The sequence below is a fragment of the Carassius gibelio genome, chromosome B12 (assembly GCF_023724105.1).
Source record: "Carassius gibelio isolate Cgi1373 ecotype wild population from Czech Republic chromosome B12, carGib1.2-hapl.c, whole genome shotgun sequence".
Classification (NCBI taxonomy): domain Eukaryota; kingdom Metazoa; phylum Chordata; class Actinopteri; order Cypriniformes; family Cyprinidae; genus Carassius; species Carassius gibelio.
The window spans coordinates 474,171-500,875 of NC_068407.1; the positions used below are offsets into that span (position 1 = coordinate 474,171).

Here is a 26,705-nt window from a genome sequence, read left to right on the forward strand (position 1 = left end):
CACCTGTCAATCTTCACGCTGAGGCGGATCCTATATTTATAAGTTGTCTGTCAATCAGCGCTCATATCATCCGCGAGACAGCTACATTCAAATACTTGTACATTTTTTTCACATTAGTTTTTTTTTACGTTTAAATATTTACATTTGTGAAAAAAATTATTTTTATGTACATGTAATATAAATTAGACTTTTAATTAATTTAATATTTCTAAGCTTAGACACCACAGGGATTTATTCAGTTTATTTCATAGCATGCACATGATAATCTACACTTTAACAAGGAATTGAAGTGCAAAGAAACACACACACCTCTCTGCACAGAGAAAAGAAGAAAAAAAAAATCAGTTTTGTGTGTGTGTGTGTGTGTGTGTGTGTGTGTTGATGATCTAATGTGTCAATCATCAAGGCTGTCCCCTCATTAGAGTTTAGGATCAGTCTGTCATATAGACACTCTGAGACAACACACACACATGCACACACACACAAACACACACAAACGCACATACACACACATACACACACACACACACACACACTCTTTTACACGCGCATACACACACACACACACACACACACACAATGCATTCCATGAACAGTTTGGCAAAAGTTTTCAGGAAACTCAGTTGATTTGATTTCAAGGCAAAATCCAGTTATGTTTTTTTTTTTTTCAAAGATGCTGTGGTTTGGTTTGATATGAATCTAATTGTCTTGTGTCTCTTCTGTTTTCTGAATCCGTCTGACAGCCGTCAGGACCGCTGAGAGATCTGCTTTATCTCCAAACTCCTTCTCATGGTGCTCCAGCAGAATCCCCTGCAACACAAACACATCAGGAATCAGTCCTTTTTTATGTTTGGACATTTTAAAATCATGTGCCATTAAGATGTTTTTTGTGCTTTACCTGATTCTCCGGTCCAATCACATAAAGGCCTCCTAAAACAAACCCCTCCCCCTTCCTGTTGCCATGGTAACCTCTCATCCACACCTGCAGCAGGTTCCTCCAAACCCCAAATCGAGCGAATCCCAAACTCCTCATCGTCCTCTGCTTCACACCGTAGAAACACATCTGAAACAGCCAAGAAATCTGTATTTATTTATTTTATTAATAATAGTTTATTTATATACTTTAAATATATTTTACAATAACATAATGGTATTGGTGACTCATTACACTATATACAGCCATTCAGTATTTACTATATAAAAGCAAATTTTTTGAGCTCCAGTGATGACCTGCTGATCGAGGAAGATCTCTCCGCTAAAGTAAGCTCTGAAGTCCTGAATCTCTGAGGCGATGTTCTCCTTGACCACCGCGATCAGAGCGACTCCTCGCTCGTCTAACAGAGGCTTCAGAGAGGAGAGATCAGACGCCTCCTGACACAAAACACACAGCCCTGTGAGGATGAGTGTGTGTGTGTGTGTGTGTGTGTGACATGATAACATGAGAAACACACACACCTCTCTGCACAGAGATCATCCGGGCCGTCTGACCGCCATAATAACAGCTCCCGCTCGCTCCCACAGAGAGACGGCTTTAACCTTCTCCTCATCTGAGAAGAAACAACCACACGTGTGTCATTTACCCTCATTTCATTTGGTTCAGTTGAACTGCATTAAACAGCAAATGCATCAACAACAAAAAACATGCAATTTCAACACATGTTCTACAGGAAAGCAGCTGTGAAAGAACATTTACAAGCTGAATCTGACAGAAATATTATATTTTGCAGCGGTGCATTACAGTCTTATTTTAGTCTTTCCTCGTCACACAGTTTGTGAAAGCTGTCTCTCAAACAGCAGAAACACACACCAGATCTACAAAACCACACACTGATCAGCAGACTTTGACCAAGTTTTCAATTTCATAAAACACTTTTTGCAAAACACAACACAATTCTCTATGAACACGCACACATCTAACAAGAATTAATATTATGGCAAATGTTTGCAATTGTTTGCCTTTGAGATGTGTTTGTGATATTTTGAACGCACTGCTTTATTGTTTTGCAAGAGATGAGAGGCTTTTAGCATTTCTGTGCATTTCTTGGATTTGTGTGTAAAGTTTAGTAAATGTGTGTAAGCAGCTGAAAAAAACTGCAACCCTTGTGAGCAGCCGGCTGTGATGTGAACGAGATGTTGTGACCTCTGACCTCCAGCGGTGGATCTGAGCTCGGCACTGGAGAGTCTGTCCAGAGACATGCGGTCCGGTTTGGTCAGAAACAGATCTGTGTTTGCCAGCAGAATGTAAACTACAACAACACACACTCCTGCGGACCACAACCCCAGATCCTGCAGGAACACTGCACACACACACACACACACACACACACACACACACACCATTCATTTACAGATGTCTTTCCTATAGATTTCTCAACCAATTACACAGATTTTCATTGTAAAATTGTTTAGCGTTAAGCATTTTAATAAACCAAATCAATTACATTTGATTAACTCCTGTGTTGCCTGAAGTAATCTAAGCTAATAAAAGCATTGTCAATAAAATAAGACAGAGATTCACAATTGTTATAAATTTTTTCATCTGAACAACTTTGAGCTAAAATAATCACTTGAAGTTAATATCTCAATAAACCAATGATTAGCCTGAGAATTATTAAAATCCAATCAGTATTAATACTCACTGTCTGCTGCGGATGATGTTTGTCCTGTATCTCACACTGAAACTACAGCCTCAAACACACACATATCTAACACAACAATTAGCATAAAACAAGCACTAACCAATCAGGAGAGAGAACAGAGACACATGACCTCTCAAACCTGCTCTGAGATTTAGAAATATGATATTGTGTTTGCAATAAAACTTCAGCGTGTGTTTGATAATAAATCACATTGTTTTGTAAGCCTGGACAAATCTGAGAACAGAAGCAAAAGATTCCCAGACTTTTACATTTTTATTGTTATTTTATTACTTTATAAATCAATAGGATTTATTTATTTGTTTATTTATTTAAGGGGAGACACTTCAGGAGCACTTACACACACCAAACTTACATTTATTATTCATATAGTCTGTATCCGGAAGCTTTTTACAGAGCGATTTGTTCATATATAATTTGCTTGATTATATGCAAAATTTTATCCCTGTGTTTTCTGTCTCTATATTTTAAATTCTTTAAATGCTTAATGTTGCAAACAGCAAAGCTCAATGAAATATATATTTTTTGAAACAGAAAATATATTTAGTTTCAACCATCATACACCAAAATGTATATATTTTAAATATATTTCTAGTCTTACAGTAGCCTATATTAAGGCTACTGGAGATATAAAGTAGGTTTATGATTTAGTAATGTTTAATATTTTTATGCATTGCAAAATTGTATTTTTTGGAGCATGTAAAACTATATTCCTTGCTGACGTTTCGTCAAATGTTTTATCTGTTTGCACGTGTTACAGACAATAAATCAAGTTTTCTTCTTCAGTTTTCCTTGGACTGAAATATAAAGAGACAGTCAAAAATAGATTTTAAATGCTTTTAAAAATATATTTTTACATTAGCAATATATTTTCAAAAATTATGGCTGGCAAAATTACTCAAAATTAAATCATTACATTTTTTTGAAATATATAAATAAATAATTATATACATAATTAAATGCATAAATATTAATTCATTCATTCATTCATTCACTTATTTATTCCAAATTTCATTTTCAGGGTTACAGTTGACGGAATTCACCGAAAACCTTAACCCTAAAAAATGAAAATTAATTAATATTTATTTATGCATTTATCTATGAATTTAATTAGTTAATTACGCATTTTAGATTTATTTATATATTTCAACATTTATTTAATTTTGAGTAATTGGCCCTCCTCAAAAGAAATATATATTTTTTTAGAAAATTTATTTTTTGTATATTTTGGAATATATTTTTTGCTGTATGGGATGGTCATAGCAAAACTGACTTCACACATAAATCACTGAAATCAGCAGCTGATTGAGACACAATGGGTTTCTGCGGTCACTCTCACCAGAAGAGAGCGTCACGCCTCGATCACTCACTGCAGCTCGTTCTGGATCATGACTGTGTATCTGGGAGGAGACTGACCTCTGACACCCCAAACACTGATTTCTCACGCCGATCACAGCTGACCAGCTTACTAAAACAGATTCTGCTACTTTAATAAAGAAACAGCAGGTCATGAATCTGATATATTTCCTGCGTGGACATGAAGATAAACCAGTAAAATATCACACAACTTTCTGACCAGTAGAAAAGTGGTACATATAATGACAGCACAGTGCAAACAATAAAATGCATAATTGTGCAACTCTGATATAATTAAAGCTCACACATGGTTTTCTTGATAACAGCCTGATTCAAGAATATCAAGACACTGAATTATTAGGCACTTGAAGTCGAGTTCATCATAAATCCAGACAGAAAAATGCAAATATTGCCAGTATATGAATGACCACACTAAAGTGCACATTCTTCCATAATTATGTATTTACAGTTCTTTATTTTTTACTCCCAGTCACGAACATGACATTTCATGCTGTGCTCCTGAAAAGGGCTTCAAGGGATTCTCTGTTAATCTTAAGAAAGAATTGTACAGTTCTTCTAAATTCTTATATTCAGATCGTCTGTCATGCAGCTAAAGGTTTTTCCAGCAGGTTAATCCTGATGTTCTCTTTAGGCTGATGTTCACACGTCAGACGTCCGTCTAGACTTTCTCTAGTCTCCGTCCCTCCTCAGACGCAGCGGCTCGTCTCGTCATCAGAGCAGCGAGGGTTTCTGAAGAGATGGAGCCAAACTCGAGCGAGAAGGAAGTGTAAAACAGCAGCACGATGATAGCAAACATCCACTCCAACACAGCCGACGCATGCTGGAGGACAAAGCTCTCCTGAATGAAGAACACAGCGCCTGCAGGACACAGCGTTAAGGAACAACTGCACAGCACTGAGAAAAAATGCAACTAAACATTTCCCAGTTTATGAAACCTTGGAGTCTCAAAAACTTCTTGAAACTGCACAAAAACCCTTGTCAGACCAAGAAAGTGATCCCAAACTTTGTCCAAACTACTCAAACACAATTTCATATTGTTACAATGTAAAGGCTTTGTGATTTCCCAGCATGCATTGCAGCATGAATAAATGATGCATTATATTTTTGAGTTTAAGTCTCAGCTATTGATTTTTTACAGTGAGCATTCATGGCCATATGGATCAGGTTTAAGACTGAATGAGCACTGTATGTGGAGGATACTGAGTATGAGGGTGATGAAGGCCAGTGCGGTGAGCGTCAGCCGCAGGTGAGATGTCTGGAAGTCTCTGGGCGTCTGGGCTGCACGGTACGACAGCAGCGTCTGCACACACACAAACAGCAGACTGCCAGGGAAGGCCAGACCCGCGCCCACATAATGAAGAACTTTAGCATGGTCCACCTGCAGAAGATAGCACAGAGTCAACACCAGATACAGCTTCAAACACACTTCACTCTCAGAGAAACAGCACCTGGGACGGTACTGTGCACAGCTTAGGGTATAATACGTACCTTTAAGGTAATAATATGCACCCTTTGGTTGTAAATAAGGTATTTTTAAAAAAGCTAATGGCCCAGTGATAGCTTCGTATCTATTAGAGCTCTGGTTCTCACTTCCATCTGTGCAACATGTAGCTTTAAAAAAAGAGGCTAAAAATCAAGATGTTAAATGACATCACATGCACAGGTGCACACCTGCAGTGCAACCCCTTCTGGGTTTGAACCCGATGCCCTTGAGTTTCCATCCCATATCTCTAAACACTTTCACTGCTTAGTAAAAGCACATCTGCACACACCTCCATCACTGCAGGACATGCAGACAAACACATATCAAACGGCCAAATCCCTTTGATTTCACACTTATGTAATAACACACAATCAGCGGACGTGCACAGAAGAGACCCTGTGTTTATCTGATCACGCTAGTGATAATATTACATAATATCTGCTGAAGCAAAGAAAAGCACACATGTATGGGCTTATTAAACTATAGCAGCAGGAAAGAAGTCTCAATGAATGAGGAAAAACAAATCATGTTTGTTCTTATGTTGGTAATATTTGAAAGGTGCAGGCAGCGATCTGGAGGAGACGCCTGGATGAAGAGCAGTACATTCTCCCTAATCAACTACACTGCAGATTTATTTTAATATGCATCAACCACATTTAAAAAGAGAGCCCTAAAGGAATTAAAAACATCACAATCCAGTAAAATAAGTTTCAAAATATTGAACCCTGCTGAAAGTAGTGTATTGAAATAACAAATAATCAAATGGTGTCTATGGAGAAACTATCATTTGAAAAGTGGAAGAAAAACGGTGAATTGCTGCTTTGTTATTGTTTTCTTACTTGAAAGTTTCCCACAATCATGAGTCCTGCAGCACAGAGCCATCCAGCAAACAAACCCTCGATGTTCAGCACGCTGTTGCTGTGCTTATGGATGAGTTGAGCGTAACGCAGCAGACCAATCACAATCACTGTAACACACCAAACAGAACAATCACTGTAACACACCAAACAGAACAATCACAAACACTGTAACACACCAAACAGAACAATCACAATCACTGTAACACACCAAACAGAACAATCACAAACACTGTAACACACACAAACAAACAATCACAATCACTGTAACACACCAAACAGAACAATCACAAACACTGTAACACACCAAACAGAACAATCACAAACACTGTAACACACACAAACAAACAATCACAGTCACTGTAACACACCAAACAGAACAATCACAAACACTGTAACACACCAAACAGAACAATCACAATCACTGTAACACACACAAACAAACAATCACAATCACTGTAACACACCAAACAGAACAATCACTGTAACACACGAAACAGACCAATCACAATCACTGTAACACACCAAACAGAACAATCACAATCACTGTAACACACCAAACAGAACAATCACAATCACTGTAACACACACAAACAAACAATCACAATCACTGTAACACACCAAACAGAACAATCGCAATCACTGTAACACACCAAACAGAACAATCACAAACACTGTAACACACCAAACAGAACAATCACAAACACTGTAACACACACAAACAAACAATCACAGTCACTGTAACACACCAAACAGAACAATCAAAAACACTGTAACACACACAAACAAACAATCACAGTCACTGTAACACACCAAACAGAACAATCACAATCACTGTAACACACACAAACAAACAATCACAATCACTGTAACACACGAAACAGAACAATCACAAACACTGTAACACACCAAACAGAACAATCACAAACACTGTAACACACCAAACAGAACAATCACAAACACTGTAACACACACAAACAAACAATCACAGTCACTGTAACACACCAAACAGAACAATCACAAACACTGTAACACACACAAACAATCACAATCACTGTAACACACCAAACAGAACAATCACAAACACTGTAACACACCAAACAGAACAATCACAAACACTGTAACACACCAAACAGAACAATCACAAACACTGTAACACACACAAACAAACAATCACAATCACTGTAACACACCAAACAGAACAATCACAAACACTGTAACACACCAAACAGAACAATCACAAACACTGTAACACACACAAACAAACAATCACAGTCACTGTAACACACCAAACAGATCAATCACAAACACTGTAACACACCAAACAGAACAATCAAAATCACTGTAACACACACAAACAAACAATCACAGTCACTGTAACACACCAAACAGAACAATCACAAACACTGTAACACACCAAACAGAACAATCACAAACACTGTAACACACACAAACAAACAATCACAATCACTGTAACACACCAAACAGAACAATCACAAACACTGTAACACACCAAACAGAACAATCACAAACACTGTAACACACACAAACAAACAATCACAGTCACTGTAACACACCAAACAGAACAATCACAAACACTGTAACACACCAAACAGAACAATCAAAATCACTGTAACACACACAAACAAACAATCACAGTCACTGTAACACACGAAACAGAACAATCACAAACACTGTAACACACGAAACAGACCAATCACAAACACTGTAACACACCAAACAGAACAATCACAAACACTGTAACACACCAAACAGAACAATCACAAACACTGTAACACACCAAACAGACCAATCACAAACACTGTAACACACCAAACAGAACAATCACAAACACTGTAAAACACCAAACAGAACAATCACAATCACTGTAACACACCAAACAGAACAATCACAATCACTGTAACACACCAAACAGAACAATCACAAACACTGTAACACACCAAACAGAACAATCACAAACACTGTAACACACCAAACAGAACAATCACAAACACTGTAACACACCAAACAGACCAATCACAAACACTGTAACACACCAAACAGAACAATCACAAACACTGTAAAACACCAAACAGAACAATCACAATCACTGTAACACACCAAACAGAACAATCACAATCACTGTAACACACCAAACAGAACAATCACAAACACTGTAACACACCAAACAGAACAATCACAAACACTGTAACACACCAAACAGAACAATCACAATCACTGTAACACACCAAACAGAACAATCACAATAACACACAAACAAAACAATCACAGTCACTGTAACATATGAAACAGCTCACAGTTACTGTAACAAACGAAAAAGAACAATAACAGTCACTGTAACATATGAAACAGACAGATTAATCCCAGTAATCACTGTAACAGACAACAGAACAATCACATCAAAAACGGCTGAATATGCTGAACGAGCTGTTAGAGTCAGTTGTGTGTTTCTATAGTTCAGAACTGAATCAGTGAATCACTCACCAATGAACGAAGCAGAGCTGCACAGTAGACTGAACCAGCAGCTCTCTGGAGGAACACCGCCACATTTACTGCACACACATCAGGAGGATCAATAACACTCTGACAATATATCATTTCTGCTCATCTTCTAATAAAACGTGATGCTTTGGCACCTGATGAGTGGGATGTTGTCCAGCGTGCAGCACAGATCAGATCCGCTCTGAAGAACCAAAGACTTCTCACAGCTTGAGTTATATACCCTACAAACACACACATACTGTGACTATATTTGCTGACTGCATGCATAAAATAAGTTAAAACAAAGATTTTGCAAGGGTTTTGATTTTTAACGTTGCAAAATCCGTCCTTCTCATTAACGAATGTGAGATAACTTAACTCTTGAGATAGTAAAGTGTATAGTTTGGCATTTAAGCGACTGATCAATCTGAACAAACACAGAAACGTGACAGTCAAACAGCCTCTTTAACCTCAAAATCAATGTGATCTAATCAAACACTCCAGCAAAATCTTATTCATTTATTGTTGAGGAGATGCTATTGATATCTGAATAAATCAATCAGTGCAGTCTCTGTTTCCCACTGAGAGAAGGTTCAATATTCACCAGTTATTCACAGGACAGACGTGCTGATTGTAGAGAGCCATCGCATATCTGTGAGAGACAGACAGGTTACAAGAGTACAGGCTTTCAGAAATACAACATGTCTTTACAAACGTGTTCAGGTCAGCTGCGCAAAGCTGATTCTTAATAACTACTAAATGAGTTTTGCAATAGACTTGCATAGAAACTGTTTACAAAGTGATGTATTTTTGAAAAGCATTTACCTCCACTTGAGCTAAAATTAAATTAAAACATTTATGCATTTAATGAGTAAATAGAAAGACATTATGATTAAATGGATAAACTCCAATTCTCTAAGAAAAAAAAACTATATATTCAGTAATATTCAAAATAAAAAAAATTCTCAATATATCAGCCATTATTGTTAACTACGATAGAACTTAAACCATAAAAAAATTACTCAAAAATTACTCAATATAAACTAATATAACAAATATATATATATATATATATATATATATATATATATATATATATATATATATATATATATATATATATATATATATATATATATATATATAAAATTGCACAAAATAATAAAAAAATATAAAATATAAATGACCTCATTTGAAATACAAACACAACTAGAATATCAATGGTACTAAAGTAACACTGCAGAATAGAAACAGATCTCGTATTGAAATATTTTAAATGCATTCAAAGTTTTATTGAAATTAAATTGCCAGATTATCATAAACTCTGGTCTTATTTGAGGGTGTTAATAAATACTCACATGATCCAGATTCCAGGCAGTGTGAACACAGGCAGACTGATGGGAACCAGGAACCACAGAGACATTCTCCCTCCTCCTGAAGAGCTTTTTCTCTCAATCAAACTCCACTCGTCTCCATTCAGAGTAAAACCTCACAGATCAGCACATGTGTTCGTCTCTCAGTGTCTGGGGCTGTGAGAGAGGAACACATGCTCCTCCTCTCCTCTCATGTTCATCAGATCATCATCACACTGAGCTCAGAGGAGAAGCTGAATCAGCAGAACATCTGCAGCGAGAGTCCAGCAGAGGGCAGCACTTCTCATTTAAACAACGCCACAGGCCTTCAGTGTGTGTGTGTGTCTATATATAATTTCACGCATCATTGATTAATAAATGTAAGAAATATTGATTTAAAATGGTTTAAAGTCATTTCTACATATATATTTGTATGAAACTAATACTTCTTTCAATAATCAAGGATGCTTTCAATTCATCAAAAGTGCCTGTAAATACATCTATAATGTTATAAAAGATTTCTGTTTTTAAACAAAAGCTGTTCTTTTAAACTTTCTATTCATCTGTGAATCCTGGAAAATAGAATGCATCAGTTTTCACAAAAATATTGAGCAGCACAACTGTGTTCAACACTGACAATAATCAGAAATGTTTCTTGAGCAGTAAATCATCATATTATTCTGATTTCTGAAGATCATGTGACACTGAAGACTGGAGGAATGATGCTGAAAATACAGCGGAGCATCACAGAAATAAATTATATTTTAACACAGATTCACACAGAAAACAGATGATTTAGATTCAAATAATATTTCATGTTTTTTCACAGTATTTTTGACCAAATAAATGCACCCTCACTGAGCATAAAATACTTCTTCTAATAACATTACAAAATCTGCCTGACCCCAAGAGAACTAATTCTTGCTGAGAAATGACAGGACTAAAAATCAGTTTATTAGGTGTTTATTATTAATAAACACATGCTTCAGAAAGTTTCTCATGTAACCAGAAGATCAGGACTTTGCAAACATTCTCATATTTCAAAATGAATAAAAGATGTGGTTAATTGTTGATGTAGAGTGTGATGTTTGGTGAGATCTAGAAGAACAGAATGAATCTGAGACCTGAGCAGGTGTTGTGACGATCAACCAGATCAATGCAAATGCTGGATGCTGGCTAACCAGAAAGACGACTTTACACCGTCCGACAGGCTTCGACAACCACAAACACAATCTGATCTCCAGATAAACTCGTTTATAGAGTTACACAGTCCTAGAACCACTAGATACTCACAGAAGAGCTGGAATATAACACACTAAATCTCCTGTGTGTCACACACAGCGTCGGTTTACAGTAATTTATCCTGAAAACACCTGCAAGTGCTGACCCTTTTACATTCTTTCTCACGTGTCTGCGTTAACAATCAGATTCTGTGCATATTACATTTGGACATTTTATGGTAAATGTAGTTGTGAACAGCTGCAGATCAACTTTTAGGGATTTTGTAGTTGTTTTGAAGGGTTTTGATCACTCATGTTTGTGTCCAGATTAGACGATCAATGGTTTCATTGTTCCAGAGGAGCACGTGAGGCTCTGTTCCTCTGGGAGGAAATCAATGCTTTACACACAAGGCCTGTAAACATTAACATTAACACACGTTTAACTCCTGAACTTAGAAAAGAGCACTTCTGTCGGCGAACCAATCTCAGAACATTTGATCAAAGTCACATTTCACAAACATTAAAAAAAAAAAAAAAACATTTTGCATGAATAAAGCCTTTTTAACCTTTTTTTTTCATTGTGACATGTTATGAACAGCTTACAAAAAAAAAAAAAAAAAAAAAAAAAATCACAACTGGAATTTAATAGTTTCATAAAATAAAATCAACAACTTTAACTTAAACCTGCTTTCACTAAAATAATAAGAATTATGGGTTTTTAACATGCTTAACTGTCATATATTTCAATATATAATGCTTCGTGACATTTTTTTTATGACAATTAAGCATATTAAACCTCCACGTTTTTGGTTCTGAACTCTTCATATATACATATTTTTAAAATATATATAATTTTTTTTAATGGTCCTAAAACTAGTCTTCTTTAATCTAGTTTTAATCTCTGAGCATGTAAACTAGTGTTTTCAATTCCCTTCATGGATGGTTTTGCGTGAGTTTAAAGGGACGGGACAGTGAAGAGCTCCTCTCACTCTCGCTTCACGCTCTTCTGCTCTCCAGAGCGTCTGAAGTAGGACTGATAGAAGAAGACGGAGAAGAGCAGCAGGTAGCTGAGGTACATCAGAGAGGCGCAGATGATGTTGCTCTTGGTGGAGAAGCAGAGGGTGTCATGATTCCAGAGGTAGAGGAGCCCTACGATGGTGAGCCCTATGAACATCTGTGTGATCTGCATGAGCGTGACCATCATGGCACAGAGTCGAGGCACTCGAGCGCCGGCTGCTTTAGCCGTGTAGTAGCTGTACATGAACGCATGGACGATGTAGTTCATGGTCATGAACCAGCCGCCGCCGGCCACACGGTCTTTATACGTGTACCAGGTGTAGAGCAGGACGGTGATGTGATGATACCAGTGCAGGAAGATCAGACGCTGCTTACGCAGGACGATGAACACCGTGTCCCCTGAACAACACCACATGCAGATCACAAAACATCAGCTCAACGGGCCGCCAAAGACACAATCTAGAGTTAGTATGCATGCATCAAATAATGCAGTGTAATAAAATCAATTGGTCTGTGCAAAGTTATTTAACATTTACATGCACGTGTTTGAAAGAGAGTACGCTGCATTCAAGATGCACACTGGATCAGTTCTTGCTTTCACACAGAAGTCCTCTTTTATGCAAACGTTTAACTCCCATCACAAGCATGCAAAGTCAGTAACATGATGTGCACGAGTCAAGATCTTTTTGTGTGTTGTGACATTATTAGTTTCAAAATACTGTAATTCAGTTTATTTAAACTAACCAGTTAAAAGCCGTACAATGAAGAAAAAAATGTTTTGAATAACATTTATGAATGTTAACTAATATTAAGTGTGAAATACTGTCTCTCTCTCCCTCTCTCTCTCTCTCACACACACAGAAAGACTATAATATATTCACTTTTGTAACACTTTTTTTTAACTTAATATCCTAATGATTTTTGGCATCAAAGACAAACGGATACAATGTATCGTTGTCTATTGCTACAAATATCTCTGTGCTACTTTTGACTGCTTCAGTGCTACAGAGTTACATTTCTTTGTAACTATTTGTGAAATTTACAAGCTTCTTCCTTTTTTTTTTTTTTCACCGCGGAACAAAGATATAATGGATGAATGATGAGCTATATTTCCTCCAGAGCAGTTAATGTAAAGTCTTACCGAGCTCCGGCGCTTTACTCAGAGTGAAGACGAACGCCCAGAACTTGCTGACAGGGGCGCTGAAGAAGCCAGTGTCACACACAGACACCCGGAGCCCACGTGACCTCAGCACACTGAACATGTACCAGCCCGTCCGCATCGCCCCCATCACACTGACACACACACACACACACCATTCAGAGAATCAAGACAGCTCATCAGACTCCGCTCATATCTGATCCAACAGAGCGTTCTCAGCTAAACACAGTAAAACTCACGCCACAAAACTAGGAGACAACTCTATAGAAGATGACAGAATTATGATATAGAACCAGAATTACCAGATATAAACAATTTGTGCTATTTTTCTAGCAGGGTTTATATCTCAACATTTTTCTCATGATTCTTAGTTTGCATCTCACACTTAAGAATTTTCTGCATAATTATCAGTTTACATCTTGCAATTCTAATATTTTTTACTCTGGTTTCTCAGTTTATATCTCACAAATCTAAAAAAAAAATAATAATAATAATTTGGGTTTGAATCTTGTAATTCGAACTTTTTTTCTCTGATTTTGGAGTTAAAAAAAAAAAAATCATATTTTTGAGTTTACATCTTGTGGTTCTAACATTTTTTGGTCATAATTCTGAGTTTGCATCTCACACTTATGATTTTTTTTGCGCAATTCTGAGTTTACACCTTGCAGTTCTAGGTTTGTTCTCTGATTTTTTTTTGTTTATACCTCACAATTCTAACACATTTCTCATAATTCAGTTTTTACATCTCACACTTATGATTTTTTTCTCGTAATTTTGAGTTCACATCCTGAAAATTCTAATATTTTTTCTTAGATTTCTGATTTCAAAACTCACAATTCAGAGAAAAGGTCAGAATTGCAGACTCCAGTTTCTATCTGACCGTTCCGGTGTTGTTCAGAGAAGTGTGTGTCTGCGTCTCACCTGAACGTGGCCAGACTCAATGACCAGAGCACCAGAGGCTTCCTCAGATCCAGCTTCTCTCGGTCCTTCATGTAGACACGTCCAAGAAATATAACCAGCACATACACACCGGACAGAACCAACGACGCTCCCCTGAAACACATTACACACACACACACACACACACACACACACACACACACACACACACACACATTACAAACATATACACACAGATATTGCACTTATTAAAGAATAAAGCAACAGCAAGGCCAGGTTTATTTATATAGCACACACACACACACACACATACACACACACACACACACACACACACATACACATACACATACATACATAACGTCTCTTTGTCCTGATCTAACTCTAAAGGTTTTTGGACTCTTTATTAGATTTTGATGTCACAATCAGCTGAAAGGTCAAAGGTGAGCGCACCTGAACTTGAACCTCTCTTATCACCGACATCGATCCATCAATCACAGGAGTCATAAAACTACCTGAACACTTTATATAATTCACAATCACACACATTATTGCACTGAATCGATGTGATTGTGATATTTAAGATGACAGGTCAAAGGTTATTCTTGCTTCGTTTTAATGAGTAGGAAGTGTTAAACATGTAAAGCAGGAGGCATGTTAGAAATGTGTGAAGTATTATAATGCATTGCATGCAGCATTCCCGAATATTCTGTTTGATTCTGGTTCTGTTTATGCATTATTATAGAGTAAGAGGAGTTATAGAATGAATCAGTGATTCGGTTCTGATCATTTGACTCACCAGTTCTGTTCGAACCATTCCCGCGCGGCGAGATCGTCAAAGTGACGCTCGAAGTCAAACGCGTGAAGCGACTCGTTCATCTTCATCAAACTTTAACGTTAAGTGTTAGTGAAGTGTAAGTGATGAAGGTGTTTCCGAGAGGAAGCAGAGAGATCGCGGATGTAAAGCACCGAGAACACGCCTGCGGAACTTCATAATTATATGCGGGAGGGGAGGAGCCGGAGCAGCAGGCTCATCCAATCAGCGTCGAAATACGCAAAGACGGCTGCATTTTTAAAGACGAGCTCTAACCGTTTTCCAAGTTTTATATTTATGAGGAAAAATTTGCAAACATATTTACACAAACACACACAAATAAATAAACAAATAGTGTTGCTATTAACAACCAGTTCAATAAATCTCACAGTTAAGAATACCTTTCTTTGTTGTTGTCTAAAACGTCGAATTAAAATAAATAAATAAATAAAACGTACTTTAACTAATTAGCTCTCCTTCTCTCTACCACTTCTGCTTCACTGTCCTAACTAAATAAGAGCAAAGGGCCAAAATGTAATATTTTTAAGCAAAACACTCGTAAATGCTTTACAGCACAAATGAATGAAAAAAAAAAGAATTAAGCAATTTATAGATTAAGAAATAAATGGATATCGTGAAAAGACGTGATTCGGACTGTTACTTAAATACGTAAAAACTTTAATTCTTACTGTTTTTTAGGTATAAACTCAGATTTGCCAGGGTAAAAACGACTTGTAAGATAAAACGTCTCTACTATATGTTCTTTAATTTTCTTCCATACACCCATAAACTTTAGGAACCATTGGGACTTTTATTTTGAAAAGCCGCACTGTTCTGTTTTGAAACGCGTCCGGCTTCACCGCTGTAGTTTATATGTGTCACAATCCTGCGGAAAGCTACACAAACTCACTCACTGCACGTATCAATTAAAGCAAGTATCCAACTGTTATTAAACCACATTCATCAAGTATTGCTACTCTTATCAGCTGCATGAATAGCTTCGACAGTCACCGCTTTAAAGCGCTTTCAGCTGAATAATCCTTGTTCGCTGTGATATACTTCACTAAAGTCAATGCATGAAAACACAAGAGCCTCAGTTCCTCCCTGACGTGTGTGTGCAGTTGTCTGTTGTTCCTGTTATCACTGTGTGACACATGTGTGTTCCTATGGGCGTATGCTGATATTGTCATTCAGCAGAAACGTCTTCAGTCATTATTAAAGCACATTTCAGTGTTTTAGAGGCCTGCAAACATGAAAGTGCTGCTTCTGAAAGAGCCACGAGAGAGTGAGAGCGAAGCAGACCCTTACATCCAGGTAATGCCTCATGATGATTAATAACCTTCACAATAATCCCAGTGTTTTGATGTTGGGTGTTTCTTGCAGGAGTTGGCTTCATGTGGACACACAGCTTCTTTGATTCCGGTTCTGTCCTTTAAATTCGTGTCTCTAGATCATCTTTCTGAGCGGGTGAGTTTGGAAACTGCTTCTTCTGGGGCCAGTTGTTCAAAAGTAATCCGATCTGACTTAAAACTGGTACAAAAAAAATGCAACATTTGTAACTAGTGCTGTCAAACGATTAATCGCATTCAAAATACGATTTTATTTACAGAATATATTGGAATATATTATGCTGTGTATATTTATTACACATATATAAATACACATACATTGTAAATATATATATATATATATATATATATATATATATATATATATATATATATATATATATGCATATATTTAAAAAAAATATTTACATTTATATATATATATAGTCTTATCATTTATTTGATATATAAATTAGTGCTGTTAAGTAATTAATCGCGATTAATCGCATCCAAAATAAAAGTTATTATATGTGTATATTTTTATCCTGTATATATAAATGAAAACACATCCATATATATATATATATATATATATATATATATATATATATATATATATATATATATATATGTAAGAAAAATGCTGTTTATATATTTATATATAATATAAAATATAAGAATATAAATGTGTATACATGTAAATATTTTCAATATATATACTGTATGTGTGTATACAGAACACACATATATTATGTAAACAAAAACTTTTGACAGCAGTGTAATGTATCATCAAATTCTTAAACCGCTGTCAATAACAAACAAAAATCTAAAATTTAATTAATTTTTTTTTTCTTCTTATCTCTGATTGTAAACTACACTGGCACAATCGTCAGAGATGGAGCAGTCAGAAGTAGTTATTTGTGCTTTGAAAAACCAGTACAGAAGTAAGATGTGTTTCTTGATCCTGGCATTTCCAAACCCAGATTGAACTGGCCACTGAAGGTGAATAACGTTGCTGTGTTTTGTGAGATCTGAACCCTTTGTGTTTGTGCTGTGAACCCCAGCTCTTTGAGCCCGAGAGGTTTGGAGGTCTGATCTTCACCAGTCCCCGAGCCGTGGAGGCCGTGAAGAGCTGTTTAGACTCACAGAAACACACACACAGTGAGTCTGGATCCTCCTGTGCTTTATCAGATACAGGAGCCATGCGCAAAGCCTTGGAGATGTGTTTGCTTCTTATTGGATGGCTAATATAGTATATATTACAGTATAATGTCATGAAATTACATTTTAACAAAAGAGCAGCTCATCCACAAACACAGTGTTATTTTAGTATCATGTAGCTTTTTAATAATATTTTGAATCAGTTTATTTTTTTGCTATTTTCATTTAAATTTTAGTATTTTATTTTTTGCTTTGTATTAGCATTTTTTTTTAAATACTTTTGTTTATATTTTTATTTAAGTTTTATTTTTGTTATTTCAAATTAGCCAGATTAAAATGAGTAACGTTGGCAAGGCAACCAGATGAAATAAAAATAAAATATTATAATTAAAAATAATATAATAATAATATTTTATTTTACACAGTAAGAATATTTTCTAATGGTTTTAATGATAGTTTTAGCTATAATTAACTGTAAAAACTACAATGAAAGTTATTAAATGAATTAGATGTAATGTGGAAGGATGATTATATATTTCAGATGTAGAAACTCATAAATGATGGGAATTATATTAATTCTGTTATATTAATTCTCAAACATTAAAGCAGTGTTTCAGTCTTTGATTTCTAGGGAATGCATGAATTGAAAAGTTTAGCTTGATAAAAGCATCTGCATGTAAATGTACGTACATGTAAGTGCTCACAGTAATGTCTAGAGGCCACAGTTTCAACACTTTTTATCACTTTTAATAATAAATGATTGGATGCATGGCTTAAAATGATAAAGACACTTCAAGAAAATGTCTGATTTTGGAGCATTATGGTTTTATTTTGCATATAATACGACAGTATTCGTAGCACTGTAGAGAATGTGTTTTTGTTCGACAGAATGGGACGCAGTGAAAGACAAATGGAATGAAAAGTCAGTTTATGTGGTTGGAAAAGCCACAGCATCTTTAGGTATGAAATCATTTCACACACATGTTATGTAAAAAAAAATATTTATAATAAATATATATAATACAAAAAAAATTTGTCTGTATATATATATATATATATATATATATATATATATAGCTGAGGATTCATATAATTTTGTATTTTTTTTTTTTGCATTGTTGCAATAATTGTTGTTGGCCTAAACATAGGCTTAATGGTCATTATGCAAAGTATAACTTTTTTTGTGGTGCTGAAATATGACCTGGTCATACTCTTATAAAAGCACAATCAGATTTTCAAACAGAGCTCGCTGTCAGCATCGTCCAGTAATGAAAGCTTGTAGAATTGTAATAAAGCTTTACTTGTTCTTTTCTTTCAGTTGTAGAGTTGGGTCTGAGTCCTCTGGGAGAAGAGACTGGGACCGCAGATGCTCTCGCTCGCCTCATCCTCCAGAGTATGATCCTTCTAATATCACTCTCTCTGATGACGGCTAGATATTTCATATTTTCATAAGTCTTTGTTAATGTGTTTTGTTAAACGCAGGAGAAAATCAAGAGATAAAGCCACTTTTCTTTCCCTGCGGCTCCATCAAACGTGAAGTTCTGGCCACCGCGCTCCGAGACAACCGTGAGGACATTTATTCATTTATTTCCAGCTTTCTGTTTGCAGTGTGTCTCTGTGTTTTGGTGATGATTCTGGCGATGGGTTTATTCTCAGTGTGTCTCTGTGTCAGATGTTCCTCTGGAGACTCTGACCGTCTATCAGACGTCTGAACATCCGGATCTACAGAACAACATCACACACTACTTCACTCAGCAGGTGTGTGTCAGAGACCTACATCTGTGTGTTCATGAGAGCGCCCTCACTCACCTGTCTGTCTGTGTGTGTGTCTGTGTGTGTGTGTGTGTGTGTGTGTGTTCAGGGCGTCCCAGCGAGCGTGGCGTTCTTCAGTCCGTCCGGAGTGTCGTTCTGTCTGGATTTGGTGAAGAGACTCTCAGGATCTCAGCTGGAGCAGATAAAGGTACAGCAATCATCATCATACAGTGATTGAGATGAAGCACATTCAGAGAACACCAGTGTCCTGCAGCACAGAAGCAGTCATCAGATCACAGGTTCTCATGTTGTTTGTAATAAAGGATGGTTGTGTTGTTCAGTTTGCGTCGATCGGCCGGACCACAGCAGACGCGCTGAAGTCACACGGACTGACGGTCAGCTGCTGCGCGGAGAAACCCACAGCAAAACACCTGGCCGCCGCCATCACACACGCCCTGACCTCTGACCTCTGACCACCAGAGTCCCGCTTCTGCAGTAGATATTAGAAGTGATTGCATTAATATCTCTCTATCTGTATGTGTTTTGCAGCTGTATGTTTGAATGCATCTGTGTCTGGGTTTCATGTCGAATCTTTGAGATCATCAGAGGCTCGAACAGCTTTTGTGCTTTAATAACTAAAGGATTTTTATTTGCATCATTTGCAAACACACAGAGACAGAAGTATTTGTTTTTGTGATGTTATAATAATTATATACACAAATATGAGATTGTAGGCTTTTGCACTACTAATATTGTTGTTGTAATTTTTCAGTTTATGAATGGAAATGGAGATTAAACATTAATATCCAGTAATTACCAACCACTGGGAAAGTCACTGAAACAAAGTCACTGGACAATTTAATTATTTGAGCCAAACATCTAAATATTTATTTGTATTCATCACCAATAACTAAAACTAAGACAAAAATAAATAAAAATATATATTTTCAAAAACGCAATAAAATGAAAAACTTCAATTAAACTTAATTATTTTTATATTAAACATATACACGTTTATTTAATCATATACTTCTGTTATTTTTTATTATAATTAATTATAGTAACACAATACCTAGTTCAATACTTTCTTTACATTTTCAGAATTAAATAAAAATTGTTACTTGTTTTTCCAAATATAGCCATGTCACACTATATTTTAAATATCTTTTAATGTACACATATTTGTATATATTTTAGTATTTTTGCTCTGTTTTGCATTAAAATATATGAGAATTCTGTAGCAAACTGACAAGAATTGTTAAAAAAAAAAAAAAGCCAAAATGAAATGAGTTCATGCTTTAAAGAAGAGAAAACATCTGTAATTTGGGGGAGAAACATCTCCTTAATTCAAAGAAGAACAAGATCATATTTCTGACTCAGTTGTTGGATATATTTGTGTTCTTTCAAGCATGAACTCAATTAATATTGATCATTTATTTCAGAAAACCAGACCTAATATCTTCAGTCTTTCTGCTTCTCAACTTCGTGAATCTTGATTTAAGAACTTTGAGATATTTTAGATGGAAGTCTGAGTAAGAAAATCTTTGTTTGTTTGTTTTTGCAGTGTAAATGTTCCCAAAGGGAGGCTTTGTCATATTTAGTTTACTTCTCGAGACTGTAGTGTGTGTGTGTGTGTGTGTGTGTGATGATGTGAGGAATACTCTACGTCTCATATTACCTTTTCATTAAAGATATGACTGTGAAATAACTGTTACAATGGCGTGAAAACTCATCATGCATCATGCAGAACTACATTGTTTACAGCATCGCTCAAGCTGATGACACACACTCACACACACTCGCACACAGACACACGTACACTAACTTAACCTTAAAACAAAATGCATTTATTTTTATGCAAAATTATAAAATATATTAATATGGAAATCGAAATGATAACTTATATGTTCTCTAAAACCAAGTTTTGCAACATCATACACTAGTTTGTTTCTCATCTAAAATATTATTTTCACACTAACAGTCACTGGACATCAACACATGTAATGTAATGAAATTATGTATTTATATTGCTTGCTCACATACAGTGGCTAGTTATCATCTAAAAAATTGTTTATTATAAAATATCTTCCTCTTTAGCTGTAATGGAGCTGGGGGAAAATTCACAATTTGTATTATTTATTTTATTGTGTTATTTTTTAGTACTTTATATTCCTTATAGATACATTTATTTGAATTTGAACTCAGTTAATTCTACTTCCTCTGATAAAAAAAGAGGCAAAGTTTTGAAAATGTGTTTAAGCTGTTGAAAAAAAAAACTAATTCTGACTTTTGCATGACATCTGATGATTTTAGTGAATAGTATGCATTCATATAGAAATCTACTCCAGTGTAAGACAGCGTGAAGACTCATGAAGATGAAGAAGTGCACCGTCTCGTGTGTGTCATGGCAGGCGGGAGATAATGATGAGGTCATGATTCTGCTCAGGTCACATGACCCTGTTATCACTGAAGAACAGACATGATCTCCTCATAAATGTCTGGCTGTTTTATTCTTTCAGGATTTCATGTTCATTGTTTTCCAGTACAAATATCCAATCATCCTTAAATCTACATTTACTTGAGAAGCAAAAAGTCTTGTTTTCAAAAAAAAAAAAAAAAAAAAAATGCATGCAAATAAAGCGAGTTTATGCCTAAATCAAGAACTAGTGTCTGTGTGGTCAGGAAGAAAATGGTTAGGTTTTAATTTTGAATTAAGATTAATTTGCAGGTATTTTTCTTGTTTGGCATAAACTCTATTTAGATGCATTTAAAAAAATAAATCAAACAAGACTCTTTTGCATCTAAAGTAAAAGCATCTTGATTTAAGAATGTTAAAAATGAAAACTAAGAATGACAAAAACACACAAAAAAATGTAATTTTTTTTAAATTATTTAAAAAGGGTTCTATTTCTGCTAGTTGCCATGGCAAAATTTCTTTTTTTAGTTTAACTATAATGGAAATAAAAATAAACACATGAATAAAAAATAAATAACTATAACTATATATATATATATATATATATATATATATATATATATATATATATATATATATATATATATATATATACATAAACTATTTAAAATGAAAAAAAAAAACTGAAATAAAAATTAAAACATAAGATCTATAATAATATTAAATAAAACTGATCAGAACATAAATAAAAACTAATATAATATATAAAACAAAAAATACTAAAAATAAATAAAAAGCTAAATTTTGACGGAAAAAAAGATAAATTAAAAATCTTTTAAAAATACAAGTCAAAATATTAATCAAAACTATAATTGTACTTATGATTCTGTAAATGTGATCTGTTATTAAATGTTATTCTCAAATAACGTGTGATAAGAGATGATTGTTAAAACACACACACACACACACACACACACACACATATATCTGTGTGTGTGTGTTTTACCAGTCAAAAGTTTTGGAATAGTAAGATTTTTTATGTTTTTTAAATAATTATCTTCTGCTCATCAAGTCTTTTTCACAATATTGTTAAATGTGTTTACTATTTAAAAAAACTGCTTTCTTTTTTTCATTTGTGATTTCTGAATTATTTATGAACTCCAGTAAATCCAGTTTTCAGAGTGCAGTCCAGAAGATCACTTTTGTTCATCGGTCAGTGAGAGAAACCTGCTCAAACCTCACACACTCACAGCTGGACTCTGTCCTGACTCCTGACGGACTGGGAATGTTTTCGGAAACTGAAGACAATGAACCATCTGCACACGGCGGGAAGCAGAGAGAGACGGAGCGTCACCAACGACAGCCAGTCCACCACTGTTATTACACTCCTGTTAGACACACACACACACACACACACACACACTCTTACACACACACACTCTTACACACACACACACTCTTACACACACATAATTTTGTCCTATTTTTGCTCTACTCTAATAATATCATTGTTCTTAGAGAATGTTCTGTAGTAGTAATGCTATCGTTTGTGGAGTGGATGCATCACTGTAAATTGATCAAAAGTGCGAGTAAAGACATTTATAATGTTATAAAAGATTTCTATTTCAAATAAATGCTGCAAATTAACTTTTTTGAGCCGAGAGTGGAAGAGTGTTTCATTTCTTTGGTTCACAAATCAGTTCCTCTCGCTTTTATTATAATTCAACTTCTGATGTGACGCAGGAAATTCACTTCACATTCACACTAACTTACTGAATTACAGTCAGTGCTTTAATTCTTTTATTTTTTGCACAACTCTAATTATAAAACCATGTTTTGTGGCAGGACGGAGAGGTTATGAAGGAAATATAACGCTTTCTGATCACATGCAGGTTTATAGTGCTTCAGGAAGGGTTTATGAATATGTGCACACGAGAGCTTCTGCGTTTGCTCATCATCATCATCATCTTCATCATCATCTGCAGAGAGCAGGAAGATGCACTCGTGATGGCACTGAATCACAGTGTGTGTGTGTGAATGAGTCTGAAACACAAACCCTGCTTCTGTTGTTCTCGTTGAGCGTGTGACGCTCCGCTTTCTGAACGAGGCTGGATTCGTTAGATAATGATTAATAGTCACGCTGGTTAAATATTAATATAAACCTGTGTTTGTTTAGGATCAGGTCTTTGTTCTGGTTTAGTTTGAGTGCTAGTTAAACTCTAACTAGTCTTGTGATATTATGTCATGTAGCTCAAGATGAATGTTCAGAACTATACTGTGGCAGAACAGTGTGTTATATTGAGCGATGAACCCTTCAGATCTTCTGTTAGTGGATCGTAAATTACCCAGCATGCTCTGCTCCACCTGCACCTGGGCTTCTGTTGGATGTGCGAGTGATTCTCTGATGATCATCACGTCAAACTCTGATTTGAGGATGATTTTGAATGTGTTTCTCATCCTCATGTAGATCAGAACCAAGTAGAGTTCAGTGAAGGAAGAGAAACGAGGCGAGCTGCTTTGCTCAAATGATTTTTGACGAACTTCTGATTGAGATGCAAACATCTGCTCAGCTTTTATGAGCTTTGAATATCATTTATTATACACTATCTCCTCTTCAGATCATCTTATATCAATTATGAATATGATTTATACTCGTACACGAGCCAAGCGTCATGTTCGAGCACAGAGGTGGGAAAACAAATAAACAAAGACAGGGGAAATAACTAATAAATCATTTTGAGTGAAAATAAATAAGATGTCATTTAAATAATAAATATACATTTGATTAAAATATAGAATTGACTAAAATAATAATTTTAATAGTAAGTCAATTAGGCTTCAATACATTTCATTAAAATAACAATAATAAAATGTTACTTAAATAAATACATGAATAAATATATTTATTTGTTTTGGTATTTATATATTTTAATTTTTTATTTGTTTTGATTATTTTAATAAATTAGATATTTAAATAATAAATTATAAATTTTATAGTTAATAAAATGTATTTAAATAATACATTTTATTAAAAAAACAACCGGTACAAATAAACAAGTAAAAAGTAATTTAAATATATAAATAAATTCATACATTTGATTAAAATCAAAACATGTATTAATGTGATCAATAAAATATTTTTATTTGAATAAATGAATAAATAAATAAATAACAAATCAACATTACAGATGGAACATACAAACTAAGTATTTTACATATTTCTAAATTTATTTGTTCTCAGTATTAATTGGGCCTTTTACATTTTGGGATCAGGGTGCCTTACAAAGGATTGAAAAGTGCTGTTTTGAGAGAGAGAGAGAGTGTGTTTGTGTGTGTGTGTGTGTGTGTGTGTGAGAAAGCGAGTTTGTGTGTGTGTGTGTGTGTGTGTGAGAGAGAGAGAGAGAGAGAGAGAGAGAGAGAGAGAGAGAGAGAGTGTGTGTGTGAGAGAGAGAGAGAGAGAGAGTGTGTGTGTGTGTGTGTGTGTGAGAAAGCGAGTTTGTGTGTGTGTGTGTTTGTGTGTGTGTGTGTGTGAGAGAGAGAGAGATAGAGTGTGTGTGTGTGTGTGTGTGAGAGAGAGAGAGAGTGTGTGTGTGTGTGTGAGAGTGAGAGTGTGTGTGTGTGTGTGTGTGTGAGAGAGAGAGAGAGAGAGTGTGTGTGTGTGTGTGTGTGAGAAAGCGAGTTTGTGTGTGTGTGTGTGTTTGTGTGTGTGTGTGTGAGAGAGAGAGAGAGAGAGAGAGTGTGTGTGTGTGTGTGTGTGTGTCCTCTCTGAGTGGAGGCTCAGATCTCGTCATGTGAGTCTGACTGTCCTCTGCTGGTCACTGTGTGTCATTACACTCAAGATGATGTTGCATTAGTTTTATTCAGCTGCTTACACACATTTTCTAAACTTTGCCTTGTTTTTTAAAACTTTACACACAAATACAAGATTAACACACAAAATGCGAAATACCTCTCATCTCTTGCAAAACAAATCACTGCGTTCAAAAAATCACAAACACATCTCAAAAGCAAGAATTTGCAAACATCTTTGCCATAATATTAATTCTGTTAGATGTGTGTGTGTTCATAGAGAATTGTGTTGTGCTTTGCAAAAAGTCTGAGTCAAACTGAGTCAAAGTCAAAGGTTAACTTCCTTTGGTTTTGGGATTCCAATGCATAGAAATCAGTTTTTTTTTAAATGTGGAAGAATAAAAATGCAAAGTGAAGGCACCTGTGTTGAAATGAATTAACCCTGAACTGACATGTGTATAGCATCTAAACCTCAGTGGTATTACGTTGGTTTAATTTGGACTAATCTCTCGGTGCTGTAGGGAAGGATAAACCCCTTTGGATTAGCATGAGCTCTTTCCCAACACATTGTCCTCCTGTTTTCCCTGTTTTTTTTTGTTTTTTTACATCTTTCCCTCCCCAATCAAAACACGAAAGCTGAAAGCATCCAGAATTCTGCTGGTGGACAGATGTAAAGTGTGTTTCCCTGCTGTTAAAAGTTTGTGGAGCGGTTGTGTTGTCCTATTCTTCTTCTGTCTGCTTGCTTATGTTTCCAATGCTGAATAATTTAAGGTTTACCTGCCACTAATGCAAAAAAAAAAAAAGAAAAAAAGAAGCGTGGGCTAGAGATCAGGTGAGATGCGACCTCCCTCCGTTACACCTTCATAGCGAAACATGAGAAGTGAACTCAAACACCTGCTTCACAACCGTCCTCTCTTCTTT

General features: G+C 35.5%; 3 protein-coding genes and 1 pseudogene across 3 annotated transcripts; 1 reads left to right on the forward strand and 3 right to left on the reverse strand.

The window, feature by feature from the left end:
• Positions 1-80: 80 nt before the first annotated feature.
• LOC127969266 (peroxiredoxin-like 2A) lies at positions 81-2,838 on the reverse strand (annotated as a pseudogene).
• Positions 2,839-4,164: 1,326 nt separating this feature from the next.
• zgc:86738 (Transmembrane protein 150A-like) lies at positions 4,165-10,403 on the reverse strand. Its single transcript, XM_052571325.1, has 7 exons — positions 10,235-10,403; positions 9,481-9,528; positions 9,032-9,118; positions 8,880-8,947; positions 6,357-6,484; positions 5,235-5,412; positions 4,165-4,892 (listed from the first exon to the last, which is right to left on the reverse strand). The coding sequence occupies exons 1-7, from the start codon at positions 10,297-10,299 to the stop codon at positions 4,693-4,695; spliced, it is 774 nt and encodes a 257-aa protein (XP_052427285.1). The 5' UTR covers positions 10,300-10,403; the 3' UTR covers positions 4,165-4,692.
• A 772-nt stretch (positions 10,404-11,175) lies between these two features.
• On the reverse strand, positions 11,176-15,506 carry zgc:92749 (Elongation of very long chain fatty acids protein 6-like). Its single transcript, XM_052571476.1, has 4 exons — positions 15,324-15,506; positions 14,546-14,677; positions 13,607-13,758; positions 11,176-12,864 (listed from the first exon to the last, which is right to left on the reverse strand). Exons 1-4 carry the CDS (start codon positions 15,407-15,409, stop codon positions 12,434-12,436), a joined length of 801 nt encoding a protein of 266 aa, XP_052427436.1. The 5' UTR covers positions 15,410-15,506; the 3' UTR covers positions 11,176-12,433.
• A 670-nt stretch (positions 15,507-16,176) lies between these two features.
• uros (uroporphyrinogen III synthase) lies at positions 16,177-21,296 on the forward strand. Its single transcript, XM_052571622.1, has 9 exons — positions 16,177-16,652; positions 16,722-16,805; positions 17,731-17,827; positions 18,716-18,787; positions 19,146-19,220; positions 19,310-19,393; positions 19,500-19,585; positions 19,689-19,787; positions 19,921-21,296. Exons 1-9 carry the CDS (start codon positions 16,590-16,592, stop codon positions 20,050-20,052), a joined length of 792 nt encoding a protein of 263 aa, XP_052427582.1. The 5' UTR covers positions 16,177-16,589; the 3' UTR covers positions 20,053-21,296.
• The last annotated feature ends 5,409 nt before the right edge of the window (positions 21,297-26,705 follow it).